Source organism: Oryzias latipes, chromosome 21, assembly GCF_053564925.1.
Source record: "Oryzias latipes strain Hd-rR chromosome 21, Olatipes_Hd-rR_3.1".
Classification (NCBI taxonomy): domain Eukaryota; kingdom Metazoa; phylum Chordata; class Actinopteri; order Beloniformes; family Adrianichthyidae; genus Oryzias; species Oryzias latipes.
This window is the reverse complement of record NC_136257.1, coordinates 11,534,158-11,562,128: the sequence shown is the minus strand read 5'-3', so window position 1 is coordinate 11,562,128 and position 27,971 is coordinate 11,534,158. Positions and strand designations below refer to the sequence as shown.

The following is a 27,971-nucleotide window of genomic DNA, read 5'->3' as shown; positions in this document are numbered from 1 at the left end:
TTCATTCTTCACATTTGTATTTAATGATTTTTTCTTATTTTTCAAAAAAATTCTACAATTCAAAAATATTGCACAGTTAAAAAAAAGGTTTAAAAAACGTTCACACACCTAGTTGGCAGAAATTTTCAAACTTTTTGGGATTTTTAAAAAATAATTTGTTGATTTTATTCTTACACATTGTATTTCCTAACTTGAATCCTGCGCTCAAAAAAGAAAAAAAAGGAATTCAAATATAAGTAAAATGACATTTTCCACAAAACGTATGTTTGGCAAATGACTTAAAATCTCAGTCATACACAACACAGCTCCTCAGGTTACTTCATCCGTGAGAATGAAATTGATGCATGTTAATCCTTTAGAAGGTTTTGTGCAGCCTTTTCCCACTTTGACCTGTTGCGGCTTCTTCCTTTACACACTGCTAAGTCCTGCAAGCTGCATGGATTCCTGCATCTCCTATGTGAAAACAAAATCTCTGCTGGGTCTCCAACAAGTCCTGTCAGTGTCAGTTCAGTTTGGCACTAATGCGAATCCACTGAAGAGCCTGTCTTGTGTATTGGACAGCGTGAGCAATGCTGCTGTGGAGAGTCAGTGGCCCAGATAAAGTATTCAAGTAGTTGAAGAACTCTGAAAAGACAATATTTAAATCACATTTATATCATATTTATATCTGTTTTAGAGAAAAAAGATCAACCTCATTGGCTATCATTGATGCTGTGGAGAAAATCACAAATGCTCTGGACGAAAAGAAATATGAAGCTGGAATTTTCATTGACTTAAAAAAAGCATTTGACACTCTCAATCATGACATCCTACTTGACAAACTGGAAGTATATGAGGACTGGTGCTAACTTGGGTCAAAAGCTATCTAATGGGAAGAAAACAATTTGTCAAGATTGATAAATGTACATCAGAAACCATAGAGATAAGTTTTGGTGTCTCACAAAGATCAATACTGGGCCCGCTGCTATTCAATATATACGTAAATGTTACATTCAATGTTTCAGAGCTTGTGAAACTCATATTATTTGCTGATGACACAAACATATTCTCTTCTACAGACAATCATAGGGAACTCGTCAATGTGGTAAATACAGAGTTAACCAAAATAAAATCATGGATGGATTACAGCAAATTATCTTTGAACCTAGATAAAACCAAAGTGATGTTTTTTGGTAACTGCAACGCCAATACCAAGCTCTCAATTGAAATAAATAATGTCCTAATTGAAAGTGTTACAGAAATCAAATTCTTAGGGGTTGTTATCGATCACAAACTAAATTGGAAGGAACACATACAAACTAAAGTCTCAAAAAGTATTTCAATCATAAATAAATCTAAACATATATTTGAATACAACAGTAGATATTTATTGTACTGCTCCTTAATATTACGATATTTGACCTGCTGTATAGAAATTTCACTACATCCTCTCTTTTCACTTCAAAAACGAGCCATCAGAATTGTACATAAAGCTGGATATCTTGATCATACAAACAATTTATTTTATCAATCTAGACTTTTAAAACTGTATGACCTTGTGGATTTTTACACTGCCCAACTTTTATACAGAGTTAGTGGGAAATCGTTACCATTCAATATCCACAGTTCTTAGAAAAGGAAGAAGGCTACAAACTGAACCACAAAAGTTTCTGTGTGTCAGTGTGTGGCACTAAACTTTGGAACGGTTTAAGTAATGAGCTCAAACAGAAACTCTGATTTCAGGATATGAAGATACGAGGGGTTAAGGATCAACACGTGTTTGAATTATTCCAAATACATGTGTGAACTTGATTGTGGTGAAATAATCAAAGCTCTTTTAATTTCAATCAGTGAGTATTACATTATGTAATGTGCAATAATGATTACTGAAATGTTTTAATTACAGTTAATAATCTATTGATTTTCTTTACTTGATCTGTAATATGTAGCAATAATTACTGGTTTATTGTGATAATGTGTTCTAATAATCGATGATTATTACATATTGGTAACCATTACTGTTTACAGAATTCATGAATGAATGTTTTCTGAAGATAATCAATCATTTCTAGGCACTGGATTTTGTTACTTGAAAAGAATCTATTTGATGAGAACCGAATTACAAAAACTATGTAAAACTATCAAATGAATGAACTCAGTAGGGGTGGGATTATATAAATTTGCTTCTTCCCACTCCTTTTCAAGCAATAAATCAAGCTCTACCTGACTTTAGTTAATGATCACTGTATTTAATTAATCAAATGTGATTTAAGTGACCTTTTCGTTTTGTTTTATTTTCTGTCTTTTTAATCTATGCATTTCATCATTTCTGTAATGAGTTTGATAAATATGCGTAAATTCTTTATTGCTTTGAGTGCAATGCTTGAAATAAATCAATAAATCAAATCAAATCATATATTTATGCATTATGATTTTAAAAATCTGACATTTCAGAACAAAACCGCCCAAATAAGATGATGGATTTACCTTTATTTTCCTTTGCAAGGTTGTCTGCTACCTCCCAGTACTCATAGCTGTACAGGAAACTGTTGGTTATATTCAGATGATTTGCAGCCATCTGGTGGATACGGTGGGGAATGCTTATGAGAAAAGGACAGCTGATTGTCCCAGGTATCTCCTGCTTTTGTTGTTTTGCAGTTGGTGTGAGGGAGGATGGGGGCTTCCCAGTGTTTCTGAGGGGCAAAGTATATAAACTTGTAAATATATATTTGATTGATCATAACCGTTGACTGTAAAAACAATGGACAGCTCAACCCCTCTCTTCTCGTGTTCCCAAATAAGAAGTACCATTGCTTGCTAATGGCCGCTACTGTCGCCAGTGCCATAGAAACGATGACTCAGAGCAACTCGGACCAATCACTGTCTACTGGTTTCAACATGGCGGCATCCGTATCAGGAAGCAATTGTGACGGATTTGGCCTCATTTCGAGAGAGCGGGAGGTAAGGTATTTTCTATGGGTGATGTCACACCTTGATTCATCCATTGTTTTTACAGTCATTTGATCAAAACACCACTTCACTATAATGATTATGCACTTACTTGGAGTCACCCCAAGAGGGTGCTGTTGCAGGCACTTTAGGAGAAGCCTGTTAAAGCATCAAAACAAAGATACTGAAATTACACACATAGATGTTAATCTTTCTACTTCGTAGTGAGGTTTTCTTCAGACAAACCTTAAAATAGTTGAGCAGCACTTTTGAATATTTAAGTGCGTGATCCTTCTTTAAACGAAACATCTGCCAATAAAGGAGTGCAAGGCATCTGAAACTGCAGCAAAGAAGCAAAAATTCAACCAAGACTCCTCCTATAAATGCTGCTTTTGGTTGTGGTGAGATCATACACACCACAAAACCGCCAGCTGCTTATCCTCCTGTCTTGCTCCAGGACCCGAATGACTCTTCAGCTTCATTGCGTACCTTAAAACACAGCAAGGTCAGGGTGGCTGCAGTTTTCATGTGTTTGCTTCTCCTAATCCTAATTATATCTGTCTATAAATGCATCCGTATATATGTCACCTGATCAGCTCCACTGTTTCGGAGTACATGGTATAAGGAGACTTTGCTTCTAGAGGCCCTTCCTCCATTGCTTTCCCGCATTCCATGAAAGACAGGGCGGCATCAATGTAGTTTACAGCTTTTCCTAGCTTGTCCACCTGAATAAAAACAACAGATGTGTAAAAGAGTAGAATTAGGAACTGCAAAATAGAATTTAATGTCAGTTTTAATGTAATAATAAATGGCGAGACATAAATTAGACACAATGAAGAGATTTTTTCAACTCACAGAAGGGATTATTTTTCACATTGATCCATTTTTTATAAATGCTTACTATAATTCTTGACAATAAATGTGGAATTGAACAAAATGACAGTAAATTTGGAGCCTTTAGAACAGAGATGTCCAAAGTCCGGCCTGTAGGCCAAATGTGGCCTGTGTTCATATTTCCACCAACTTGCAGGCTCCTTTCGTAAAATTTATTATTTTATGAAAATTATAGATGAAAATTTCTAACAACAATTTGTACAATTTTCTTTTATTGTAAATTATGTCTTAAACCTGTGTCAACACTGTCACATGACCCTTCTGTAACACTTTTTATGTGATTACTGAAACAACGACCGTAAATAAAAAGAAAAGCTGACAGGGAGGGTTGCCGCTTCCAGGACAAGTAGAAATGGCCTTTTTTCAGTGAACTATGAAACAACTGTGTCTGCCAAATTTGTCAAAATGCTGTGGCTGTTTTCAAGAAGTTCAATATCAAGAGGCACTACCAGACGAGACGTGCTATCTACAACACGCTAATTATGGATTAATGAACATTGTGAAAAATTTGACAAATTGACAGTAATTTTGGTACTTAGACGAATGTGTTTCCTATAGGCAGAGATGAAAAGTATTCTACTGAAATGTTCATTAAAAAGTAAATTTGCATTTAGTGCTATTATAATAGTTCAAAAAATGTCAGGCCAAATGGTTGGCCCCTTAAACATTTACATCTCACCAAATCTGACCCTCTTTACAAAAAGTTTACTTTAGACGTTTGGTTTTTGTTTGTCCTTTAACTTTTATAATACCTTTTCTCTAATGGGCTTGCAACTTTGCTAATCCTGTGAAACCATCCAACACTTCACAATGAAGCATTTTCAGATGCTCAGACACATACAGTCAGGACCATAAATATTTGGACAGAGACACATTCTTTCTAATTTTGTTTCTGTACATTATCACAGTGAATTTTAAATAAAACAACTCAGATGCCATTGAAGTGCAGACTTTCAGCTTTTATTCCATGGGTTGAACAAAAAGATTGGATAAAAATGTGAAAAACTAAAGCATTTTTCATACACAATCCCTTCATTTCATGGGCTTGAAAGTCATTGGACAATTGACTTCTATGCTATTGCATGGGCAGGTGTGGGCAATTTCCTTGTTGTGTCATTATGAGTGAAGCAGATAAAAGGCCTGGAGTTGATTAGAGGAATCATGCTTGCATTTTAAAGATTTTGCTGTGAACAGACAACATGCGGTCAAAGGAGCTCTCCATGCAGGTGAAAGGAGCCATCATTAAGCTGATAAAACTGAAAAAACCATGCGAGAAATTGCTACAGTATTAGTAGTAGCTAAGTCAACAGTGTGGTGCATCCTGAGAAAGAAAGAAAGCACTGGTGAACTCAGCAATGCAAAAAGACCTGGACGTCCACGGAAGACAACAGTGGTGGATGATCGCAGAATCATTTCCATGGTGAAGAGGAACCCGTTCACAACAGCCAACCAAGTGAACAACACTCTCTTGGAGGTAGGCGTATCAATATCCAAGACTACCATCAAAAGAAGACTGCATGAAAGTAGATACAGAGGGTACACTGCGAGATGCAAGCCACTCGTACGCCTCAAGAATAGGAAGGCTAGATTGGACTTTGCTAAAAAGCATCTCAAAAAGCCAGCAGTTCTGGAAAAACATTCTTTGGACAGATGAACCAAAATCAACCTCCACCAGAATGATGGCAAGAGAAAAGTATGGAGGCAGTGAAGGCAGTGTGATGGCCTGGGCGTGCATGGCTGCTAGTATATATTTGTTTTTAAAATTAAACTGTAATCTCTGAGAATTTTTTTATTCAAATCGTTGTGAATCAGGAGCAGATAAAAAAATGTCGTTTGAAAAAGTGCTTATTTGTGATGCAGAAAGTCTGATGGGCGGGCTCATTGTATTATGTTCCTGCTCCATTCTGATGTTTCCACTTGCAGACAAATAGATCCATGTATATCTTTGTTTTCCTCGTCTGAGCTGGAATCTGGATCAAAACTGTACGGTTGGATAGCTCCAATATTGCTTGCCATTTTTGTTCCACTGGTAATGTTAGTTTGGGAGTGTGAGGGGCTGTAAGGGATAGCATGTAAACAGAGAGCTCTCAGCAACAGGGAGGGAAGGGGAGTGGAGTTGCTCAGTGCCGACAGTCAACTCATAGCCCCCAACTCATAGGTAAATTTCTAATGAACTCCTGCTGCTCTCAGAGCTCAGTCATGTGTGATGGTAAGGAGGGTGGGGTTGCTCTTGGTCTCGTCCACAACCCAGAGGCGAATTTCTAATGAACTACTGCCAATCTGTAGAAACTATGTCCTGGAAAACAACACAGGTTTTTGAATTTTAGCTAAAAACTGAGTAATCATAATTAAAAGACCACTAGGAACACTTTGAAAATAGATCAAAAGATGAGAATTGTATGGAAGCAAATAGGCAATTTTACTTGTATACCACCTGCCAAACTAACAAAATGCTCAAAGTACCAATGAAAACTCAATAGAGGCATTAACATGGAAGGCCAGTAAATGAGGACTTTTCCTTTCACTAAAAAGAATGATTACTCTGAGTTTTAAATTGGATTTTGGGAATCCCTGATAAATGTTGGCCTGTTGACCTCAATCCTCTGGAGGGACAGGAAGAGGTCAACAGGGCCCTGACCATGACATAATGATTGAAATTTGAGAGTTGATTCTGAAACTGATGAGCAGCCAGTGAAGTGAGCAGAGTTTTGCACAATCTAGATGGATTTTTTGTGTTTTTTTCAAGATAAGCAAAAGGAGATTTAAAATTGTTTAAACTGGAAGGATTATTGCCAAGTGTTACATGGGTCAGAATTGATTAAACCAGTGGTTCTCAAACCTTTTCTCTTGTTCCCCCCTTTGGAGGAGGAAAAATGTTCGCCCCACCCATTTGATCTTATCAGACCAGTAAAGTAAGATGAATATGTGCTTTTCCCCCTTATGACTCATTTTCCAGCATGCAAAACCCGTAAAAGATTTTCAGTGTAAAACATCTCTATGTCTTTGGCCCCTTAAATAATAACTGCTGCCATTGGTTTAAATTATTAGTATTAATTTAATTAGTTTAAATTAGTATTTTGTAGCTATACTTTAATTACATTATAGCTGTATCTAATGCTTTCCTAATGATCCTAACACATTTTTATGGTTCATTAGAACATCTTTTATGTGTGTGCTAGATGAAGCTGCTGCTGCTGGAGAATTCAGAACCTCAGTGCCAAACATTAAAATGTCAATAAAAGCTGTAGGCGGCTCATGTGAAAAAGTCTGCTGGGTGTAAAAGTGTTTGTCGCCAGGCAGCAAAAACAAACTCACCATGGCATCAGCTCGGTGCTTCATCCTTTTAGCCTCGTGTAAGTAGTATTCAGCATGGTGAGGACTGCAAAACACAAAAACATGTGAGCAAAAGGAGTATAAACCGTCTGCAAAGTTTTTACGGGAATCTATTTTTTGGATGTGAGGCAGTTTCAGTGTTTTAAGGATATATCATTGACTGTTTATGAGAACTGGACCAAGCAAGTGTGACGTCACCCAAAGAATAGGGCTTACTTCCACTCAAACCAAATGGTTGGTGTTGACTGGTGTCAATTCAGTCACCATTTTCTTCACAATACGGAACCCGCCATGTTGGAGTCAGACAATATCAGTAAGCAGTGATTGGTCCAAGTTGGTCTGAGCTATTTATTTTTTATTTATCAATCAGGAGTGAGCTTGTTGGAAGTCCATACCCTTTCCACTGAAAGTGGGTTTAAGAGAATCTGACAATCAAACATTTGACAAGGGGGTGAGCAGACACATACTGATCTGATTGGTCAGTTTGTAACTTGAAAAATTTTCACTACAGAAAAAATATTATGAAAAATAATTAGGATTATCAAGAGCATGTTAATAAAAGGTATCAGAGCAAGAATAGTTATTCCGACAAATAGAATGACTATGTACTGTAATAGCTGTTTATTTCTCAATAGAAGTCCAAGGGATTTTGGCTTCTTAGAGCCAGCAAGTACTTCCTGTTTCGAATGCCAGGGGGGAGGGGTCACTTTGTCCAGTTCTTTTATAAAGTCAATGGCATATACTATTCAGACTCACGTTTCATGGTTTGGTACTTTGGCACCTGCAAGGCCCCAAGATGTCTCAGTCACCGGTTGGAGCTGCTTTGAGACCTTGACACACTCAACCTCTGACTTGGGCTATTGTGACCAAACAGATGAGAAATGAACTGAAGTGTTTGACAGTGGGCTCGTGATAGTAAGGCAGAAATTTTAGGTTACCTTTACTGCAGGATCTTTACTCTTGTCTCTGCTCTTCTGGGTGTGGAAATGATGCTGGTCAGCAGGCTTTGCTTTGGAGGTAGGCTTGTTTGACTCAGGGCTTTGAGGTAGAGGAGACAAAGGAGATAAAGGAGGTGTTGGCCGGTCTTCTTCTGACAACTCCTCCAAGCATCTGCAAATACACTCACACATGTGGATTGCACATTTGAAAAATCTACTTTATTATTTTTGTGCACAAAAAAACATTTTATGCCTTAATCACATGCACCCATACAGGGGTTGACCCATTTGGATGCTTTGGGTTGTTGGGTTGTCTGGACACGTGAAGCATTGTAGAGAGAAGTGGCCAGATCTTAAAGGATGCGGAGGTGTGTCTTGCTGTTCCCTTGAGGTTGGTATGGCCATCTTAAGGGACGTAATGAAAATATGGTTGTTGTGCGTGTGGTTAGTGTATTGTGAAGTATTTGTAAGGATAATGTGAGTAACACGCACTTATGCCGTACAGGTGAAGATGTTGTACGGTGTCCTTAAGTCGCGCTATAGTCATTAGTAAGATGTGAGTATTGGCTCCTTACTGACCGTATGGGGTGTACAAGTGACACGTAAGTTTGCGTAGTATGCCTGTAGGATGTCCACACAAAAACCGCTCTGATTGTCTAATTGCGTTATTTCTAAGGGTGTATTCAGACTGGAAAAATCCCTAGATCGGGGGACCCAGTCTGCTTAATTTGGGCCGGGTCGAGTCCTGAACCTTGCGTTTGGTCTGTATTCAGACTGCCGTCAAGCAGACTTTCCTGTTCCGGACTAAATCTTGTAAACAAAACCACATGACAAAAGATCTCTTCACTCACTGGTCAGAAATTATGAGGGCAGGGCAAAGCAACTGGAAGCAGAAATTATGGAAGTCCTTGACGGGACAGTTCATTTAAATTTAATATTTCGTTGACCAATTTTGAACGTCTGTATCAACGTCAGGCTCAACACTTTTTACTCGCTTTTTTTGGTCTGGTGGAGTCATGCTGCAGGACAGTTACTGACAAGAAGACTGCTAAGAAGGTACGCTGTTTATTACACATAGATCGTCGGGAAAACAGTGAGAAGCAATGTGTATCACTTTAAAAATTGTTTCAATTAGGCTGCATTCATCCAACCACATTTAAATGAGTTGCTGTGTTAATATTTGAGGTGTTATGGGATTATTTTAAGAGAATTCTGCAAAGGAACTACACTGACCTCAAGGTAGCTTTTAGGACGTCACAGCAGCGCTGGGCGCATGCCGCGTAACGAGACACAGACAAGCATGTAAGAAGCGTTTTAGCGGTGTAGAATAAATAAATGTTCTAACAAATAAGGAGTTGAACCTTTTTTTCCTCTTTCATAACTCGACAGTTTTTGCTTAACATTTGTCAGCCGCTTATCTGTTGCTACATTCCTATTTTGTTTACATCACGTGGTGGCCGTATTTCCGCTCTGAGGATGAATTGTATTCAGACTGATGAATCTCTGAGCGTATTGAAGCTCAGTATGATTGGAAACTAACCGACACCCCCTTGAAAGATGGGTCCGAGAGCGGTTCCTGGACCCGGACCAGGGTCCACTTGGGTGTATTCAGACTGAAAATTTGTTCCGGATTATCGGGAGAAAGTAATTCTGGCTCACTTTAAGTGGACCAAATGTGTCCAGTCTGAATACACCCTAACAGTTAGGCTACAATTACGGAGTCTGCTTATCACTAATCAACCTTATGCAGGTTTTGGGGGCTTGAAAAAAATCAAAAGTCTGTACAACATGCCTGCATCTCAACTACTTCAGCATTACGTAATCTTGTGTGTTGTTAAAGTGTTTGCTACAACCTGTCGCCTGCAGCATTCCCATAAAAAAATGTGCACAAACATTTTTACTCTATGGTCTCACAGAGTGGTTTACAACCTTGATATTTTGTGATAAAGCAAAAGGTGTTTTACCCATTTTTCACAGTCTCAGTAATCACAATTCCAGCAGCGATTGATGGCGATGCTGTCTGCCTTGATCTGTCATTTGAGTCAGGAACACTCCTCTTGTTTTCTCTCTGTGACACACCATTCTCCAGCTGATCAAAAACAAGGGAAATCTTTACAGAGATCAAGTCAGAATCAGCTCAGATGGCTTCAAACCCCAAAAGGTAAGGACCCTTATGTCTACCTTGCGTTTCCTTTTTCCGTCCTTCATGGAAGTTTCAGATTCACGTGATTGCTTCCTAACGTCTCCTTGCTTGTTGGCGTGGGATGAAAAGGAGGCTGGTTTCTTTGCAGCTGAGTCTGTAGTGCTGTCAGGGATTCTTTTCAGAAGACAGAGGTCAATCTGAACCACTAGATTTCGCAGTCCACGTTGCGAGTTTGGGGGTGCCTTTTCGGACCGCCCAAATGGGACTAGAGTGTAGAGTTTTCGCTTTTCTTTGCTCTGCTGGAGTTCATCTGTAGTAGCTGTGCCGGGCTCTTTACAGTGCAGCGACTTTGTCCTGATGCCATCGGGCCTGCCTGGGCCTTGTTGCCCTTTCCTTGTGGGTCTCTTGTGAGAGGTGGAGTCTGCTGGTACTTTGGCAACTGGAACTTGTGGTTCAGACTCTGAGTCTGAACTTGAAAAAGAGGAAGACGATGAGGAGGAAGACACTCTGTGGGGACTTGGAGAAGGAGAAGTGACAGGTACCGGTGGGTCTGGTATTTGCTTGTCCTCCTCACTTGACCCTCTTCTTTTAGTTCCCTCCCGATGGGTTGGAATGTCCGGACGGTGGGGCCGCTCGGCATTTGCTGGTGCTCTCTTTATGGCCTGAGCAGTTTTCCATTCGAGAGGCTGCTCCTTCTTTCTCTTGTTGTCCCCTCTCACTGTCTCCTCTCTCTTATGTTCTCGTACTTCCTCAACCTCCTCCTCCTCCTCTTCTTCTGAACTTTGAATCCAACGGCGTCTCAGCAGCTGCTCCTCCGCCAGCCTTCTTTTTTCCTTTCTCTCCTGGTGTTTCTCCTGGTGTTTTTCCTGATGTTTCTCCTCCTTTCTTTTGAGCCCTACCCTGTCTTGGATTGGGTGGTCCACTTTTCCCGCTTTAGCATTGAGCTTTCTCTTAGAAAGCCTCTCGTGACTGAAAGACACAGAGTTGGAGGCTGAAGCCTCCCAAGATTTGGATCTAGTAGGTTTTAGACCGAGACCAGGTCTACAATTTGACTCAGTGCTTGAGATATGAGCGGCTTTAGAGTTTGACTGAAAGTGACTAGAGTTGGGTGGAGGAGGCTTTGCTTGTGTAGGTTGTTGTAAACTCTGTTGGAATGAAGGTCGAGTTTTGGAGTTGGATTTATTTCCCTGGATCTGTTCAAAGTGGGTTGTGTTTTTGGCCTTAGGGGACTCAAAGAGCCATTCTGCATCTGGATAAGCAGGGTGGGATTTAGACCTCTGGGTGTAATGCCGACTTGAAGCTACAGGAGTTTTTGATCTGCTTGAAATTTGCTCTTGGTCCTGCTTAGGGCGTGTCTTGGACCTGAGCTGGGAAGATGATGGCTCAGGAACGTGATTTTTGCTCTTAGCAGCAGGGGAGGTCAGTGGAGGAATCCATGGTCGAATTTTTGGCCTCTGTGGGATACTTGTTACAGTGGGATTTAAATTGTTCTGAGTTTGAGGGTCAGAATGACGACCAGAGTTAAAGGGAGCATGTAGAGTGGGGCTCGGGCTTCTTGGAGGATGTCTTTGTGTAGGGCTAGGGCTCCTGCTGGCTCTGGGGCTCCCACATGGGCTGGGACAAACACCTGGGCTAGAGTTTGTGCTGTGCCTTGGACTGAGAGTAGGACTTGGACAAGTGCTAGTGAACGGGCTGGGGCTAGGACAGTAACTATAACCAGGGCTTGGTAGGGGGCTGTTGTGGCTATAACTGAACTGTGGACTTGGAATAGGGCTTTGGCTAGGGCTGTACTCCTGACTGCTGTCCCATGATCTGGCTGGTGAAGGGCTGCGCTGGGTGGGCGGAGAGATCAGGCGTCTTGGAAAGCTCTGGGATGAATTTTGTTCAGTGCTGGCAGATTTCTTCTGGGGCTTCTGAAGCCACTTATCTAACTGCCACTGGGTAGCAGGTGAACGAGGAGCCTTAAAAAGGATCAGGTACAAAAAACAGAGTTAATAGAATTACAAGAGCTACATATGTATCATTGCCAAAATGCTGAATTGATTTGAATTGGAAGTTATTGACTTCATTCACATTTTGAATTAAAATTCAATCTAAACTAGTCCCACTCCAATCATCTTTTGATATTTCATAAATGTGTTCCCAGTGGTCTTTTAATCATGATAATGCTCATTTTAGACAAAATCAATAAAACCTGTGTTGTTTTCTAGGACAGTTTCTACAGAGCAGCAGGAGTTCATTAGAAATTCACCTATGAGTTGGGGGTGGGACGGTTGATGCATAGCAATTTTACCCCCCTTTCCTCCCTGTTGCTGAGAGCTCTCTGTTTACACTCTATCCCGTGAGCTTACACCCCCTCACACCCCCAACCTAACAACAAAAATGGTGAGCCATGGTGAGCCATCCTGGCTCAAACAGGTTTGAGCCAGATGCCAGCTCAGAAGAAGAAAACAAAGATATACATGGATCGATTTGTCTGCAAGTGGAAACATCAGAATGGAGCAGGAACATAATACAATGAGCCCGCCCATCATCCTTTCTGCATCACAAATAAGCTCTTTTTCAAATGACAATTTTGTCATCTGCTCCTGATTCACAACGATTTGAATACAAAAATTCTCAGAGATTACATTTTAATTTTCTGAATATATGTCTTCCATCATCAGAAAAATGTCACAAGAGCATGTTAAAAGCACAATTTTAATCCTAGTGGGTCTTTCAAATCACAATATGTTAAAGGTTACCAATTAAGTTAGCTTTGACAACTAGTACATGGCGTAAATAACATCTGCATTTTATACATAATGTAATTCATCAGTATTTCATCAGCTGTCCTGACAGTTATGAAAGTTTCCACAAATAGCCAATTTTTTAACCCTAGAGAACCCAACAACAATTTTCTTTAGGGCCTTTAAAGTTAATTAAGCAAATTTGTTTTTGTTTGTTTATTTTAGGAAACAGCAATTAACAACAGCCAAAAAAAACATTACAAAAAATTGGAAAAAAGAATTACTTTTAAAATTAAAAAAAATAAACAACAAAAAAAGGGCCACATTTGACCATGTGGGTTCTCCAGGGTTACAGAACATCCAGGACACGAATAGAGAAAGGTGAGTTGGCATTAACATTAAAAAAAAACAGTGGATTTGACAGAATGACTGTTGGGGAAGGAAGAAGGGCAGCCACATTTCTAGAATTTTACATGGATCAAAGAGCATCTGTTTTTTTATTTATGTAATTAGTTTAAAGGGATTTTAAAAGTGAGCAAGTAGATAGTTACTCAATTTTATTTGAGAATGTATCATATTTATTAGTTTTGATAATAAAGAAACCATCAAGACACAATAAAAGGGTTTTTGTAGCATATGACAAAAATGAATAGGAATCTATCCAGAGGTGTTTGCCAGCAAATGCCTTGACAGACCATGAGAATAGGAGGAAAACCAGAAAAGAAGATGATTTTATGGAAAAAGATCATAAACAGAGGATACTCACAGCTGGAGAGCTAACTTCTTTATGTCTTTTTCCCCCCTTTTTCTGTCTGAGCAGCAGCTAAATTAAAACTCTATTCCCGAAGTCAAACAGTGGCCCCTGCCCCGCTCCCCCCATCCCTCACCCTCTCTCCAGAGAAGACACTGCATCTCTTGTACTGTCTCTGCTGCCCTCCCACTCCTCTGTCCCTCCCATTTTTCTACCACTACCTGGAACTCTGAACATGCTGCTTCCACCACTCCAACCCCCATCTTTTCCCTGGGAGACACTCACACACAAATGAAAAACACATGGCGGCGGCGCACCCCTTAAATCCCCTCCCTGCCGCTCTACAGGGGCTGAAAGCACAGCATGTTTAGTAATACAGTCGGCTATGTCACACAGGGCACTGCATTCATAAAAATGGAGCTCCCTACATTGATGGCCTCTAAACCCCCACTTTGCCCCACACCCCCCAAAAGTCCATCATATCACACTATGCATCCCATCTCTTTATATTTAAAGTTTACAAGCACTTTAAAAAAGTTTTTGCCTCAATTCTAGAAACAAAGTAAACTATCACTTTTTGCTTTCATCACGTGTGTGTTGTCCACTGTGATGCACTTAGTTGTTTTTATGTCACAGTAAAATAAACCTACAGTCCCTGGTATGGTATTTTATTAGAATTTTATAATGGTATATATTAATTTGATTAATAACTTGCCTCAGATAGATTGTAGTTGGATAAATCATTTAACTGATTCATCAGAACAACCCTATTTGTTTTGGTTTTAAGTTGTCATCGTAAACCCAAACCCTAACCCTTCATTTTGTATTGTGTTGAGTGATTCGTTGATATGATTTAAACCTCAGGGCCATCATAATAAACAGTTTTATTTAGCTTTAAATCCGTAAAATCACAACTGTGTTTTAGCCTCAGAAACTTGTGAGGGTTAACTGACTTGAATTCAGTTTAAGGGACACTGATGGATGTATTTCAGTTGAGCACTAGGATCTCTATGCAGGACATGATTGGAAGTAAAACAAATAAGTAAATAGATAAGAACGTAATGAAAAGGGGTGCACCTTTGGAATGAAAAGATCCCTCATCCCATACAAATATGATCAAAACTAAGTATTTGTATTACTTAAAAGGTTGTTCCAAGACCCAGAACAACTAATCTGGTAAGGGACTCAATACGTACCTAAAATGCACCAACCTTTGCCCAAAAACCTCACATTAATGACCAAAATGTTGGTCTGAACAACTTCGACAATAGTAATTATGCCTGTAACTGTCGTTTATGATCTATTGGTTTGGTCATACTAATTATATAATGTAAAATATTTAAAGGAAAAGCAGAAGAGTTGATACCATCTCCATTTTGAGGCATGGCAGTGGCAGTATTATGGTTTAGTGCTGATAAACCGGTGAACTTTATGAAAGAATTCCCATAGACATCAATTAGTTTCAACAGGAACTAGATTGTGAGTCCGATTGAGTTTGAGTAATGTAATAACAGTAAAATTATTTTAATTAATTTTTTTTGTGCTGTTTTCTAAATTTTTTGAAATACTTTTCACATAGTGTGAAAGTTTTTTTGTAGAAAGCAATTACTCATCTTTTGTAGCTTTCAGGGTGTGGACTTCCAATAAGCTCACTCCTGATTGGCAAGAGTGGTTGCCATAGAAATGTTGACTCAGACCAATCAGTCCTTACAGACGTTGTCTGGCTCCAACACAGCAGTTTCAGTATCACAAAAAAAGGCGACTGAATTGACTTTTGTTGGAACAAGAAGTGAATTATTTCCTGTGGGTGACGTCACACTTACTCGCCCAGTTCTCAAATAAAGTCAATGTTACAAACTTTGACTAGAATTGTATCTCAGACATTGAAGACTTTTTTGTACTCATTGTTTTTATTTTAATCTCAGCTAAGACTGTCTGCAAACACTCATGATGATTAAAGTCCCAAGTCTTGGAGTTAAAGTCCCAATCCAATTCTCTTTTGATCCATTATAAAATGTTGCCAGTGATCTTAATTATGATCATGCCTTTTTATTAGCTAAAATAAAAAAAAAACTATGCCGTTTTCTTCGACATAGTTTCAGCAGAGCAGCAGGAATTAATTAGAAATTCACCTCTGAGTTGAAGGTGGGAGTGCCAGTCCCCCACCCCACACCTCCCTTTCCCATTGTTAAGAGCTGAAAGCATGGAGCTTGTAGCCCGCCCAGCATATTTTTGCCATCACAAATAAGCTCTTTCTTGTGCTCCTGATTCAGAACTATTTGAATAAAGCTATATTCAGAAATGCAATTTTAATTTTAATTTTCAGAAAAATGCCACAAGAACATGTTAAAAATCTCCAAAACACAATTTTCATTTGAGTGGGTCCTTAAGGGCATCACCTTTATCATTGTTGCCTTGACTCACAGGACAAAGTCTCTTAAGGAAATTGGACTCTTGACCACCAATCATTCTTCTCCACTTCACAATCATTTGTGAATCTTATGTCTCCCCTCCATACATGTTGTCAACTGCCACCCCCCTCTGGGGGCCTTAACATAAAGCCTGGCTTAAAGATGAGGAAGGAGACACACAGGACAGAATAGAAGGCTGTCGCCTCAACTTTTGGTACCTGGTTGTTGCTGCATGGTGGCTGTGTGTTGACAGGGGACGGAGGACCTGGATGAACTTCTGGACTGGAGCTTGGGCTGCGGGAATAAATGCTGCTGCTGTCCGACCCAGTGGTGGAGCCTGAGCCCGAAGAGTCGGAGCTGGTATGTCTCACCCTTCTGCCATGTGTGTGCGCTCTACCAGCCCACATGGTTCCAGCGAACAACCATACAGACATCAGGCAGAGGAAAGCGATGAGACATGGGCGAGTTCAGCTTTTTTATTGGAGCTGTCAAAACCCTTTTTTAAAGTGCAGTGCTTATTAAGGAAAGTACCTGCGTCTGTCCGAGGATGCTGACCCGTGAGTGGCCTTCAGAAACACACAAAAGGAGCATCTTATCATCCTAGTTCTCATCAAAACGTCTGGGTCAAACACATGACAGGTTAACAGGGACTTACTCGTTGAGTGTCATCATCATCCTCTTCATCACTGCTTAGCTTCAAGTCATCAGCAAGCATCCTTTACACACACAATAAAAACCCACTTTAAAACCATGACTTCAAACTTTATAATACAAAACTGAGGAATTTCAAAACTTTGTCTAAATGATCCTGATGTAATTTAACTTACACTTTAACCTATAACTTTACACTTGCTATACAGATTTTATATGATGATACCGACATACTAAATAAAGCAAATATTTACACTTTTTTTTTTGAAAAATAACTATGCTAAAAATTTAGATGAGATCTAGCGCTTTAATTTAATTTGACCAGAAATTACACTTTTTTAACAATCTGAGTTATATTTTAAACATTTAAAACAATTCCTAATTAAATTAAAATTGCCAACTGTCATTTTTTTTAATCCAGAAAAAATATTCTAGTGGATAAACATTTCATTCAAGCTGAGTGTTTTATTGTATGGTTCCCATATAGTTATATCTTATTGTTGCCTAAGGGGCTGTGTTAAAAATGTTGCTTTATTTGGAGGAAAAAAGAGTATACCGGTAATTCTTTAATAACCCCTGCTGGGAAAACACAAAAACAAATGCAAGTCAATAATTTAAACCATGTTTTTTCTGTGTTCATTAAGACCAAAATGTTTTTAAAATATAATCTCTTAAACCTATATAGGTCCAACTATCTGTATAATATTTGGCATTAAGAAAAACTCAGCATTATCACCATTGTGCCCTTTTACCAAAACATAAACTGTTGAGCTGGGATAACTCTATTAAGAATACAGAAGTCTGCCTGTTTTATATAATCATTGATGGCTTGTCATCCCCTCCACTCAACCAGTTTGTCCAAATAAGAACTAGCTCCCAAAGAGTGACATGGGGGTCAGTGCGAGGAGAAGGCATAATTTCTCTGCGGAGAAGTGCCTTGAGTCAAAGCGCCTTCAGAGTAACAGTTAGAAATGAAACACTGTCCCACAACGTGGGACAGTGTTTCATTTCTAACTTTTATAGAGAAGCTTCTACATTCAATCTGTTTAAAAAACACATCAGAAACGGGTTCTTGTCACAGCAAACTTGTTCACATTGAATTTTAATAGGACTCTCTCCCTTTGCCTTTTTTATTAATTTTAATGTTTTGTAATCTATGTATTTTTTTATCAATAGGTATTTGAATTTGTTGTTTTATAATTGTATTTTTATTGTAAATCCTTTTTTAATATTTTGAATTGTGTTTTTATTTGTGGTTTTTAGCTTTTTAGGTACACAATTTTAACAACTGTCCGGAAACAACCGATGAAAATAGCCCCTGGGCTAATTATGGCTTAATGCATGCAATGCTATTAATGTGCACTGTCCCCGAGAAATAAATTAATAGAAAAATTCTGAGACCCCTATTTCATTAGCATGATCAAACATTCCTTAGAACCTATTATTTATAACGATGTCCTTGTTTTCTGTCCTGTAGTCCTTCTTCATTCCACTGGGGGCAGTAGAGGGCTTTTCCTGCTCATTTCAAAATGGCTGCTTCCATGAAATCTCAGAAACCCTTTTGGCATATGAAAGGTTTTGCTAATTTTCAAAACTTTATGTTGAGAATAACTCATCTATTGTTATTCATTAAGAAAAAAAAGACTACTTGCTGTATTGAAAGAATACGACATTCTTTATAAAACAGTTACACCATGTTATAAATATGTGAATCAAATTTAAGACTGTGGGTAAATAAGGTGTTTTTTGCCTGAAAACACATATCAATATTTTTGCATCTTGCACTAAAATTGTTGGGAAGAAAAATGTATCAAATTACCCAGCATATTGTAATTAATACTATCTGTCATGAGAAAATGTTATTGCAATTTCTTTTGTGGATTTCAACAAACGGTTTCAATCACATTAATTACAAAAAATTGAACATACAGTTCTATAACTGTAACTATGTACAATTAGTGTTGTAAATGAATGTTGCCAATATGCATTTCATTACAACTCAGTAGTGGGTAGGCCTAATATTGTGCACATCCAGCAGTGGTCATAAAAAAACCCACGAAGAGTCTGTTATGGAGGAGTATCTCAGATGGGCTACTTACATTTTTACAAAATCTAAGCTTCTGTGCTACTTTGCCCATTTCATGTACCCCATTTAAAAAAATGACCTTAGTCTTTATCCACTTTAATTGTTTTTTTTTGTAAGTATTGGCAACATTATTGACTGTTTCAATATCAGTCAATCAAATATAAACTGCAGTTTTTCTCTACATACTTCTAGTCTTCCATCATACATTTTCATATAAAATGACAAGTTTGAAGTTAATAAGCTGTGGCAAATTCTTCTTTGGTCAAATTCAATTTATGTTACAGTTATTACTAGAATTAGCCTGCAAATGAGTTTGGAGAAAATCTGCATGTCATCAGAATTCCTCTGGGAAAATGTGAGGCATGCGTTTGGTGCACACATGTGTTTCTCATTAAATGAGGATATAAAATGTTAAAAAACAGAAGCACATCGCTCTTCACTGACAGCTGGTGGAATGTTGAGTCACCTTTGACCTGACCTACAGCTACAACAGTTTTAACTGCTTACATGCTCAGCTCTACCCTCCAAGACTTGTGTGGTTGCTGTTCAAATGATATGTTTGTGTGCTTTTACAAAGGTGGACAAATCAGTTAACTGTCTGATGCAATTTTCTTCTTCTGCTGAATTCAGTCTTCACGACTGGATTACTTTTCCTCAAGTCATACTTACGATTTTTGAGGTGCCATATGGGGATGACGGGTCATTCGGAGCTGAACATCACCCCCTGACAAACATGACAAAGCAGTTTTAGAGAGCCATTGAGTAACAATTACATCAAAGGTGCAAACTGTTGAGACTATATACATACTCTGCCTTTGCTGTGTGGAGGAATGCTTTGCATCCTGGAAAAAAGAAGACATTTACATTTAAAGTTAGACACCCAATACATTATAAGTCAAATAAACCTTTAATACTTTTACACTTTTTTGTAGACTCTCATTCTCTGCATTTGCTACAGGTTTTCTGGCCTGTGTGAGCTGAGGCATTGCTGAAAAGTGGAAAGCTTTTTCCACCACTGTTGCACGTCTGCAAAGTACTATAAGGTAGTATTTTTTTTCCCAAGTTGAAACAAAAAAACACATTAAATAGTATTTTGTGGCAATTTCTGAAGAACAGCCGAAAAACAAAAACTATTAAATTTTCTTGCCTTTTTTTCCCTTTTTTAAATTTCCCACAACAAGATAACAAATCATGTGGAGTCCCACAAGAGTCAATTTTAGAACCTTTCTTGTTTCACTTATTTATGCCGCTCCATGGTTGTTATACACAAACATTAGTTCCTTAGATTTGTGCCTTACGGCAAATGTGTGTTGTAAATAAAATTGTTGTAGATGGAAAATGTCTCTTTTTTAAAGGTTAGCTTAAAGCCATCTCAAATAAAGCTGTCAAATAATGTTAGTTTCTTAGTTAAACAAAAGTGGTCTTAAGTTGTTAAGGTTGGAACGCATTGAATCCGTTTAATGTTTTCTGACCCAAGAAATTAGAGTCATAAAATTGAATTTTAGTCTTTATCTAGGTCTTTATCTAAACAATTAGATAAGTAAATAATTCTATACCACAAGGGGGCAACAGTATGAGATTAGTTAAACCACACTAAAGGAGAAGGTCAGTTGTTGATTACCGGTATATTTTTTAGAGAAGATGTTTCCCTGCTTCTCTGAGAGCCCTTCTCAATTCTTTATTAAGGCATGTAGTTCTTGTAAATTTATTATAATCAAAAACATCAAATTTGGGGGGCAAGTTATATAACTAAACATGGAGGGATAGAGACATTATATAAGAGATACAAGGCACAATATTATCCATTTGGAGTCCATAAACTTACATTTAAAAGAATACCTGAAAATCGATTCTATAACTCAACTGGCAAATGGTTAACAGGTTCAGTGAAGAAGTGCAGGTTTTATACATTGTCGCTCTTAGTGCACTTCATTCAGGACAGGTAAGGGTCCAGTTTAGGATGTTGGAGATGGTACAAAAACAGGAGTCACTGACATTATGTTAACTCTGGTTTTTCTGAATCCAACAAGCTAAAAAAAAAAAAAAAAACTACCGGTAGTTTCCCCATTTAGAATGAACGCTTTTATCAAAGCTGTAAATATACCCTGGAGTTGTAAAAGATTCTCTGGCCTTGGTCACCTCCAAAGGGTCGCTGGGACGGCCAGGACTGAGTCATATCCTGTCAAGCATAAATGAGAGGTGGGGGTTAAAGGTAAACGGAAATATGTCACTGTGATTAATGGGTCTGCACACAGAGAAAGCAGACATCGTAAAGGTGTCGTCAGAACATTCCTTGTTTCTATTTTATTCATGACCCCCACTCCCTTGCATTTGTGCACGTACAACACACACATTTAATAAAAACGAAGTCTTGTTATCTTGCATTTTAAGTATATGCTTTCCTCCCCCACCATGGGGGGAGCTTTGGGGGGAGGGGGGTAAATGGAAATCATCTTCAGCGTCTAGAGTGCAGTTTACGGATGTCACATGCTGGAAGTGGTTTCTTAACCAGTCAAAGTGGGGTAAATTTAAACTCAACAGGTGCATGTTTCAGCGGCGGGTTTCCTGTTTATGTCGGCAAATCCCTCTGTCATCTGAAGATGCTGCGATCTGAGTGTGCGCAGTCATGAAATGTTCAAATAATGCATCTGGGAGGAGCCACTTTAAATCTTTTTTATCAGTCCATTTTCAGCCAATGAAGTCCTCTCACCTCTTCTGAACCTTGAAGGGAGTCGACGAAAAACGGAACAAGAAGCATCAACTACTACAGAGAAACAAACGTCCCTTTCATAAATAAATAAAAAAGATTTAAAAGGGAGCTTGCTAAAGGATTTGCAAAATTAAACCTTGCAAGTTTTGATGGTTTGTGTCACTAATGTCTACATCTTTACCTTGTCGACTCCTTTTTGTGATTAAGTTATATCGCATAAATAGATCATTCTTAAACAAAGTTTCGCACTAATGAAACCTTTTTACATTTTATTTTTTTAGACACTAAAACTGGCTTTTTAATGGTTAATAAAAAACAAAACAAAAGATAACCTGGACGTCAAATATCAATGGATAAACAAAGCTAATAATTAAAAACTATCAATTTATCTATTTATTCTTTAACTATTCACTTGTTATATCTTAGTATTTAATAGTTTAATTAAGCCTTCAGGCAGGATAGGTTAACAATAATGGTAGTTTTAATAATAATAATTTTTTTATTTGTTGCTCAGTAATTTTTCAACAGAAGTCATTTAACAGTGTAAAGGGCTTTGAGTTGCATTTTTACTTAGTTAATTTCCATAACTTAATCAAAGTTTAAAATGAAATAATAGTTTATCAGTTTCGACTTCACCCTAAGTTAAATTCAAAGTTCTTCTCAAATAATCTCCAGGCCCCAGGATTTCTGTTCCACAGAACAACTAGATTTTTGACATTTCTGACGACCTTTTTTTCTCATTAGATCAGCTTCGTCAGTTTGGAACCATAAAGGTCCAGTTGGAGGAAAAGAAGGATATGACCTGAGAAACCTTTACAGTTCCCTTCCAGGTCTGTTTAAGGGATTTCTTGCTATGTTGAAGTATTTTCAACACCTTAACAAAACTGAAAGGAATTATAATCACACTACAGGAGTCTTTTTTTAAAGCCCTACACAGATGAAAATTGTGTTTTTGGTGTTTTTCTAACATGTTCTTGTGGCTTTTTTCTGATGATGGAGGACATATAAAAAACCTAAGCTTGAAATTGAATTTCTGAGTATTTCTTAATTCAAATTGATGTGAATCAGGAACAGAAGAAAAAATGCAGTTTGAAAAAGAGCTTATTTGTCACGTAGAAACACTGGGCGGGCCACAAGCTCACTGCACTGCTCTGCTCCATTCTGATGCATCCACTTGTAGACAATTAGACCCATTTAATGTTAGGTTATGTGAAGGGCTGTAAGTTAGTGGGACAGCGTTTAAACATATGGATAAAGGAAAGTGTGCATCCACTTTGGAGGTAGGATTGCTCCACGCCAACAGACCACAACTCAGAGGCAAATATTTAATGAACTACGGTCACTCTGCAGAAACTATGTCCTTGAAAATGACAGGTTTATTAATTTTGGCTATAAATTGTAATTGAAATACTTTTAAAATAGCTCAAAAAGGATCAAAGTGGGACTTTAACATCAGTAGAAAGGAAACCAAGTAAAAAAAGACAGATACGTCAGCTTGGCCTTTGTTTCCTCAGCCAGAAAATAACTTTGTTAGTGTTCAACGAATTTCTTTTCTCTGTTCTTCATAGTTCTGAAAGCCCTCTTAAAACTTTGAAAGAACATCCATAAAATTCAGGTGTGTGTGTGTTTTTTTAAAAAGAATTTTAAGTACCTGCAGGAATTGTGCCTTTTAGAGAAAAGCGTGTTATGCTCTAGATATGAAATGGGACAGAGTTTCAACAGCGACATCCCATAAGACATGTCAGTGGCAATGTGGGACTTAGTGCCCTGCTCAATGACAAGGAATATGAAACATCACACTGGGAATCAAACAAATTTTCAAATTGCAAACAATCTGAAAAGAGCTGTTTCGAAATTGATTCGAACATAATCACAATAGCAGATGTCTTTGTGTTGCCTCTTATTCTTGCTGTTCCCACCAACAACACTGCACTGCCCCAGGGAACGTGTTGTTTCCTCATGCCGCTCATCCTTCCACTTCATTATAAGGTCTTCCTCAGTCACCAAGGACACAACCCCTCACCCTCTTCCTCCTCCAACAACAACAACTTCTCCCAGGTGGAGCAGCATGTGTTGCTATCTGCCTTACTCAGTTACCTGTGTTTCTGCAACTTGGCTTTGCTCCTGCATCCATCCCGCACAAGCGACAGACAGTAAATTGAAGGAGAGCAGACCTTCTTTACATGTTTTTATACATCTAAATACTGGTAAAAAGTCTTTTAATCACTTCTATTGCTATTGGACAGACCCGGAGTAACCTTTGGAAATTCCTCTCAGCAATTCTTTCCACTGTCAAGCACGGTGATGGAGGTCTGATTATATGGGCTTGTTTTTGAAACAATGAGAGATATGAAGTTTGCAACATAATCTTCTCTGCATGCCAGAAAATTGTATGTTTCCTTTAATAATTCAGCACATATAATCAACATATGAGCAATTTCTGCATGCTTTCTAGTTTTAAAAATTAAATGTTGCAAAATGAGTCTAAAGTCCTTTACAAGAATGAATTTCACAAAGCAAAAAAATTCTCTTGGTGTTGCTGCAAAATATGGCTGTAAAATCTGCTTAAGCATTGTTGTAAATTGATTTTCCACAAACTACTACTGCAGACAGGACATAAAATATCATTAAAACTAATTGAACAGTTCATTTAGCAATATAACCAGGAAATATGAACAATACGTAGATAATAGAAGTAATTAAGAGAGGTTAACAGGTCAAACAGCATCTGTTGCTTAGGGTTTCGCCCAAATAAATAATTTTTTTGAAAAGCAAAATCAAAATATAATAATAATCTAAAAACCAATGCAAAGAAATGCAGCCAGTTCATGTGTTTTCACAAACATGTATTCATGAAAAATGAAAGTACACCTTTAAGCTGAGGTATTTCAAGTGACAAAGGACATTTTTCTTTGTTAAAGCTGCAAATTTTAAAAAGTCTTACCTCAAAAATATCTTTGGCACAGCTGTTGTGATGGCCTCTTTTTACCTGTTTAATCCAAAGCAGGCAGACATTGTAAAACAGTGGAGCACGTTATGACTAAGAAGGAGTTTTGCGGTACAACTGTGCAGCTCTGACATGCAAATGTCACATACAGCACAAATATAGCACAGACAAGGTGGACAAATGAGCCATTTCCTTCACATTTAAAAAAAAAAAAAACATTTTCACACATAGGAAATTCAATTACAGAGACACACTTCAAAAGTTCTGGAAAAAAAACCTTAGGCATTCTGCTTCCCGCCTTTTTTATCTGATGCATTCACATCTCAGTAGAGCGCTTTAGTGTATCTTACTGTGTCTCCCCCCAACACACACAAAGACACACATGCAAAACAATGATGAGAGCTGAGAGGGCTGTGAGGCTCGTTCATGACTCATATCTACGAAAATCAAAGCTGCAGATGATCAACCCGGATGCTACCTCTGGTGCATGCAGCTTTTGGTTTCCATACAACCCTTTTTGAATAATTCATCGCACAACTTGTGTTTAATACAAAACGTTCTTGTTTTAGACAGACTGTAATAGAAACGTTTGTAAATCACCATTTTTTAATGGAGGTGAGCAAAATATGTGTCTTGTCTGAGCAATTTGACCAAAAGACTGAGTCGCAAATTTGTTTGTACGTATATTCTACTCAGTCTGAACTATCAGATTCCTCTCTAACTTTCAATTAAAAAAAATGTTTTCTGCTTTTGAGGTTTAGGAGACAAATGCTTGGCAGGATTTAGATTTCCATGCGTTTTATTTTGGTGATTTGCTTCTCTGTTGCTGCAAAAACATTGAAAAAGATGCAACTCAGCAAAGAGGAACCATATCTTTTTAAGTACAAATGTGTTCATGCCTTCCCTTGCCTCAACTGTGAGTGTGAAAGTTAGGAGTGAAAGTCTATTATTCATTTGTGTGACTGTTATCAAGTGCAATGTGTTTCAAACCCACAAGGCAAGCACGCAGGCTACAACTGTGGTGCAATACCCAAATGAGTGAAAACCCTTGGGGTCAAACAAACCACAACCCATCATAACACCTGCAGAAAGCCACAGGAGCGGCCTTATGACTAGAGTCTGTTGCATTCTTAAAGTAACTATAGAGTTATGCTCTATTTTTGATGTATCTCCTGCTTATCCATCATTGCAAACAAACTTTAATGAGATTTTTACAGAGTTGCGCAAAGTATACTGTGTTCACTGACTGAGTAAGAAAATGTGAATCAAGTTTGTTTAAGAAAAAATTACTTTTTGTAAACAAAACTGTAATGCATGCCCCGAATCTCATTAAAAAAGTCAATTTACATCTCTCCACGTGATTCTGTTGAAGATTTTAAAAGATCCTCTCACCTGAGAAAATGCGCATCGAAGCAGAACGCAGACAATGGAAGGTTCCCCTTTGCCACCGAGGACGGTAGGCATTGTTCCTGGATGGTCAGTGTTCTCCTCCGGTGTCCATGCCAGTGAGACAGGAGTCAGGCCGGATGTGCGGCGGCTGCGGCTCTCCCTCCGTCACGCACGGACTCAGCGGGGTATGTAGGCGGGCCGCCAGCGTCAGAGATGACACGAGCGTTTACGCACGGGGATCACGACTCAGAGATATGAAAAATCGCAGAAAATCGCAGGGTTTCTGTCCCCTTCACAGAGACCTGATAGCAAATGATGGGAAACCTCCCTGGATCATCAGTGGAGAGAAAGAAACAGAAATCAACGCACATCTCTCCCTCCACAAAGTGATATAATCAAAGCTGAAGCATCAGGATGCTAGCTCGTAGATGTAGATGAGGGTGGATGCTGGGAATGACAGCGGGAATGAGAGGATGCAAATCCTTAAGACCAGCCTCCACCTTCACACACCAACACTCTTAGTTACAGACCCATGGTGACAGAACCAAAAGGCACAACTGCATCCCCTGATGCCTGCTCAGACTATAACCTCAAGAGTCAGCCTTCATGACTACACACACATTTCCTTCTCACTGGAACACACACAAATGAGTACCAAAGACTGAGCTGCCTCCTCTCCTTGGGTTGGTTTCTGTTTTTTTTTTTTTTGTAGATTCCATGTGCAGAAAAATAAGAAAACCCATGAGTCAGCAAGTGGAGATATATCACTTTTTATTGTCTGCATTCAAACTGTAAACGGGCATGCAGGTTTATATTTCACAATTATACACATTCTCTTATTTTAGATATGAGTGTCTTCTAAACTTGGAAGCAAGTACCTTAAAATTATTACTTTATGGAGGAAAAAACTGATGGTCATTGTTAGTAAGAGCTTTCTAGCTCCCTCTTGGTATTGTGCTAAGATGACACAGTGCTAAAGCACATCTTAAGGTGTCTGACAACCAGCATGCAGAAAACAGTGTCTGAAAGCAGATAAGTGCACTCAGAGGGCTCCACTTTGTGGACAGTAAGAGAAGTGATGTGTTTAAAAATGGAGTAACAGTTACCTTTCACACACACACACACACACACACACACAGATGGTATTAGAGTTACTTTTGGTTTGTTGACATTTTACAAACTAATATTTCACAGAAGAAATGGTTGATTGGGTGATTTGGGATTTCTTTGTCATTTTCCACATCTGGCCAATAATCGTGACCCTCAATAGTTTTCTGCCTCTCTTGGAACCTGTTGTTTGAAGTATTTTTTGTTTTGTGCCAGATTAAAGTCATTAACACTTAAGCTACTTTCACACCACCCTCAGCAACGCGCATTCAAGTGACTGCTTACAATGAAAGGTTTGTGTAAACACATGTTAATGCATGTTTTGGGCTTCCGCATTCAAGATGCTTGCATTCATCCAGTAGGGACATCAGTTTAGTAGTGATGTATGGATGACATCCCTATAAATTCACGGAAGTGTCAACCATTTCAAAATTTATCATGGAGGAGAAATTACTAATTGAGGTTTTTGGAATTATAAGACACCGAATCTTTCATGTATCGGACTAGAGCTGTGAGAGAGAAATCCTGGAGCAAAATTCACCAGATTTGAATATGCACAAAGGCTCCTCCAACTCCAGGTGGTGGTCATGTAAACAGCAGGAAAAGAAGAAAAGAAGCCCCTCCTTACTTGTTCATTGTGAACACCATAGTCTAAATGCATTTTCAAGAACCTACATCTAGCGCGTTCTTGAGCCCGTCACATGCCTTGTGTGTCTATAGCCGTAGTGGTTAAATCAGTTTGCTCGATTGGTTTATCTTTAAAACAGTTTTTTGTGGTAATGCTCGACATAAAAAACCCTAACTTCATTTTTGTAAAGATATATTTTTGATTATACTATATAATGCAATAGTTCCACAATAGAAATGTCAAAAAACTAAATTCTGAGTTGTAAATTATCATTTTTTCATACAAATATCACAAACATTCAGAAACAGTTTTTAAGTTTTATGACA

General features: G+C 38.4%; 1 protein-coding gene across 2 annotated transcripts; it reads right to left on the bottom strand.

Moving 5' to 3' along the window:
• aff3 (AF4/FMR2 family, member 3) lies at positions 1-26,122 on the bottom strand. 2 transcript variants are annotated; one of them, XM_078940100.1, is made up of 19 exons: positions 25,914-26,122; positions 24,519-24,563; positions 20,969-21,043; positions 19,673-19,706; positions 19,534-19,588; positions 16,783-16,843; positions 16,659-16,693; positions 16,346-16,520; positions 10,275-12,197; positions 10,058-10,182; positions 8,094-8,265; positions 7,912-8,012; positions 7,138-7,201; positions 3,517-3,653; positions 3,346-3,417; positions 3,175-3,268; positions 3,041-3,087; positions 2,467-2,672; positions 1-624 (listed from the first exon to the last, which is right to left on the bottom strand). In XM_078940100.1, exons 1-19 carry the CDS (start codon positions 25,983-25,985, stop codon positions 503-505), a joined length of 3,615 nt encoding a protein of 1,204 aa, XP_078796226.1. In that variant the 5' UTR covers positions 25,986-26,122; the 3' UTR covers positions 1-502. The 2 variants fall into 2 exon arrangements, with proteins under 2 accessions (XP_078796226.1, XP_078796227.1); XM_078940101.1 differs by having other exon boundaries at positions 8,094-8,193.
• Between the last annotated feature and the right edge of the window lie 1,849 nt (positions 26,123-27,971).

What these genes read in the sequence shown, in the direction of transcription:
- aff3 (XM_078940100.1), bottom strand. Translation starts at nt 25,985, where the DNA reads ATGCCTACCGTCCTCGGTGGCAAAGGGGAACCTTCCATTGTCTGCGTT. An exon ending in GCATCCTCGGACAGACGCAG is followed by an intron (nt 16,521 to 16,658) that starts GTACTTTCCTTA and finishes GTGGGCTGGTAG; the next exon opens with AGCGCACACACATGGCAGAA. An exon ending in GAAACAGTGGAGCTGATCAG is followed by an intron (nt 3,418 to 3,516) that starts GTGACATATATA and finishes CTGTGTTTTAAG; the next exon opens with GTACGCAATGAAGCTGAAGA.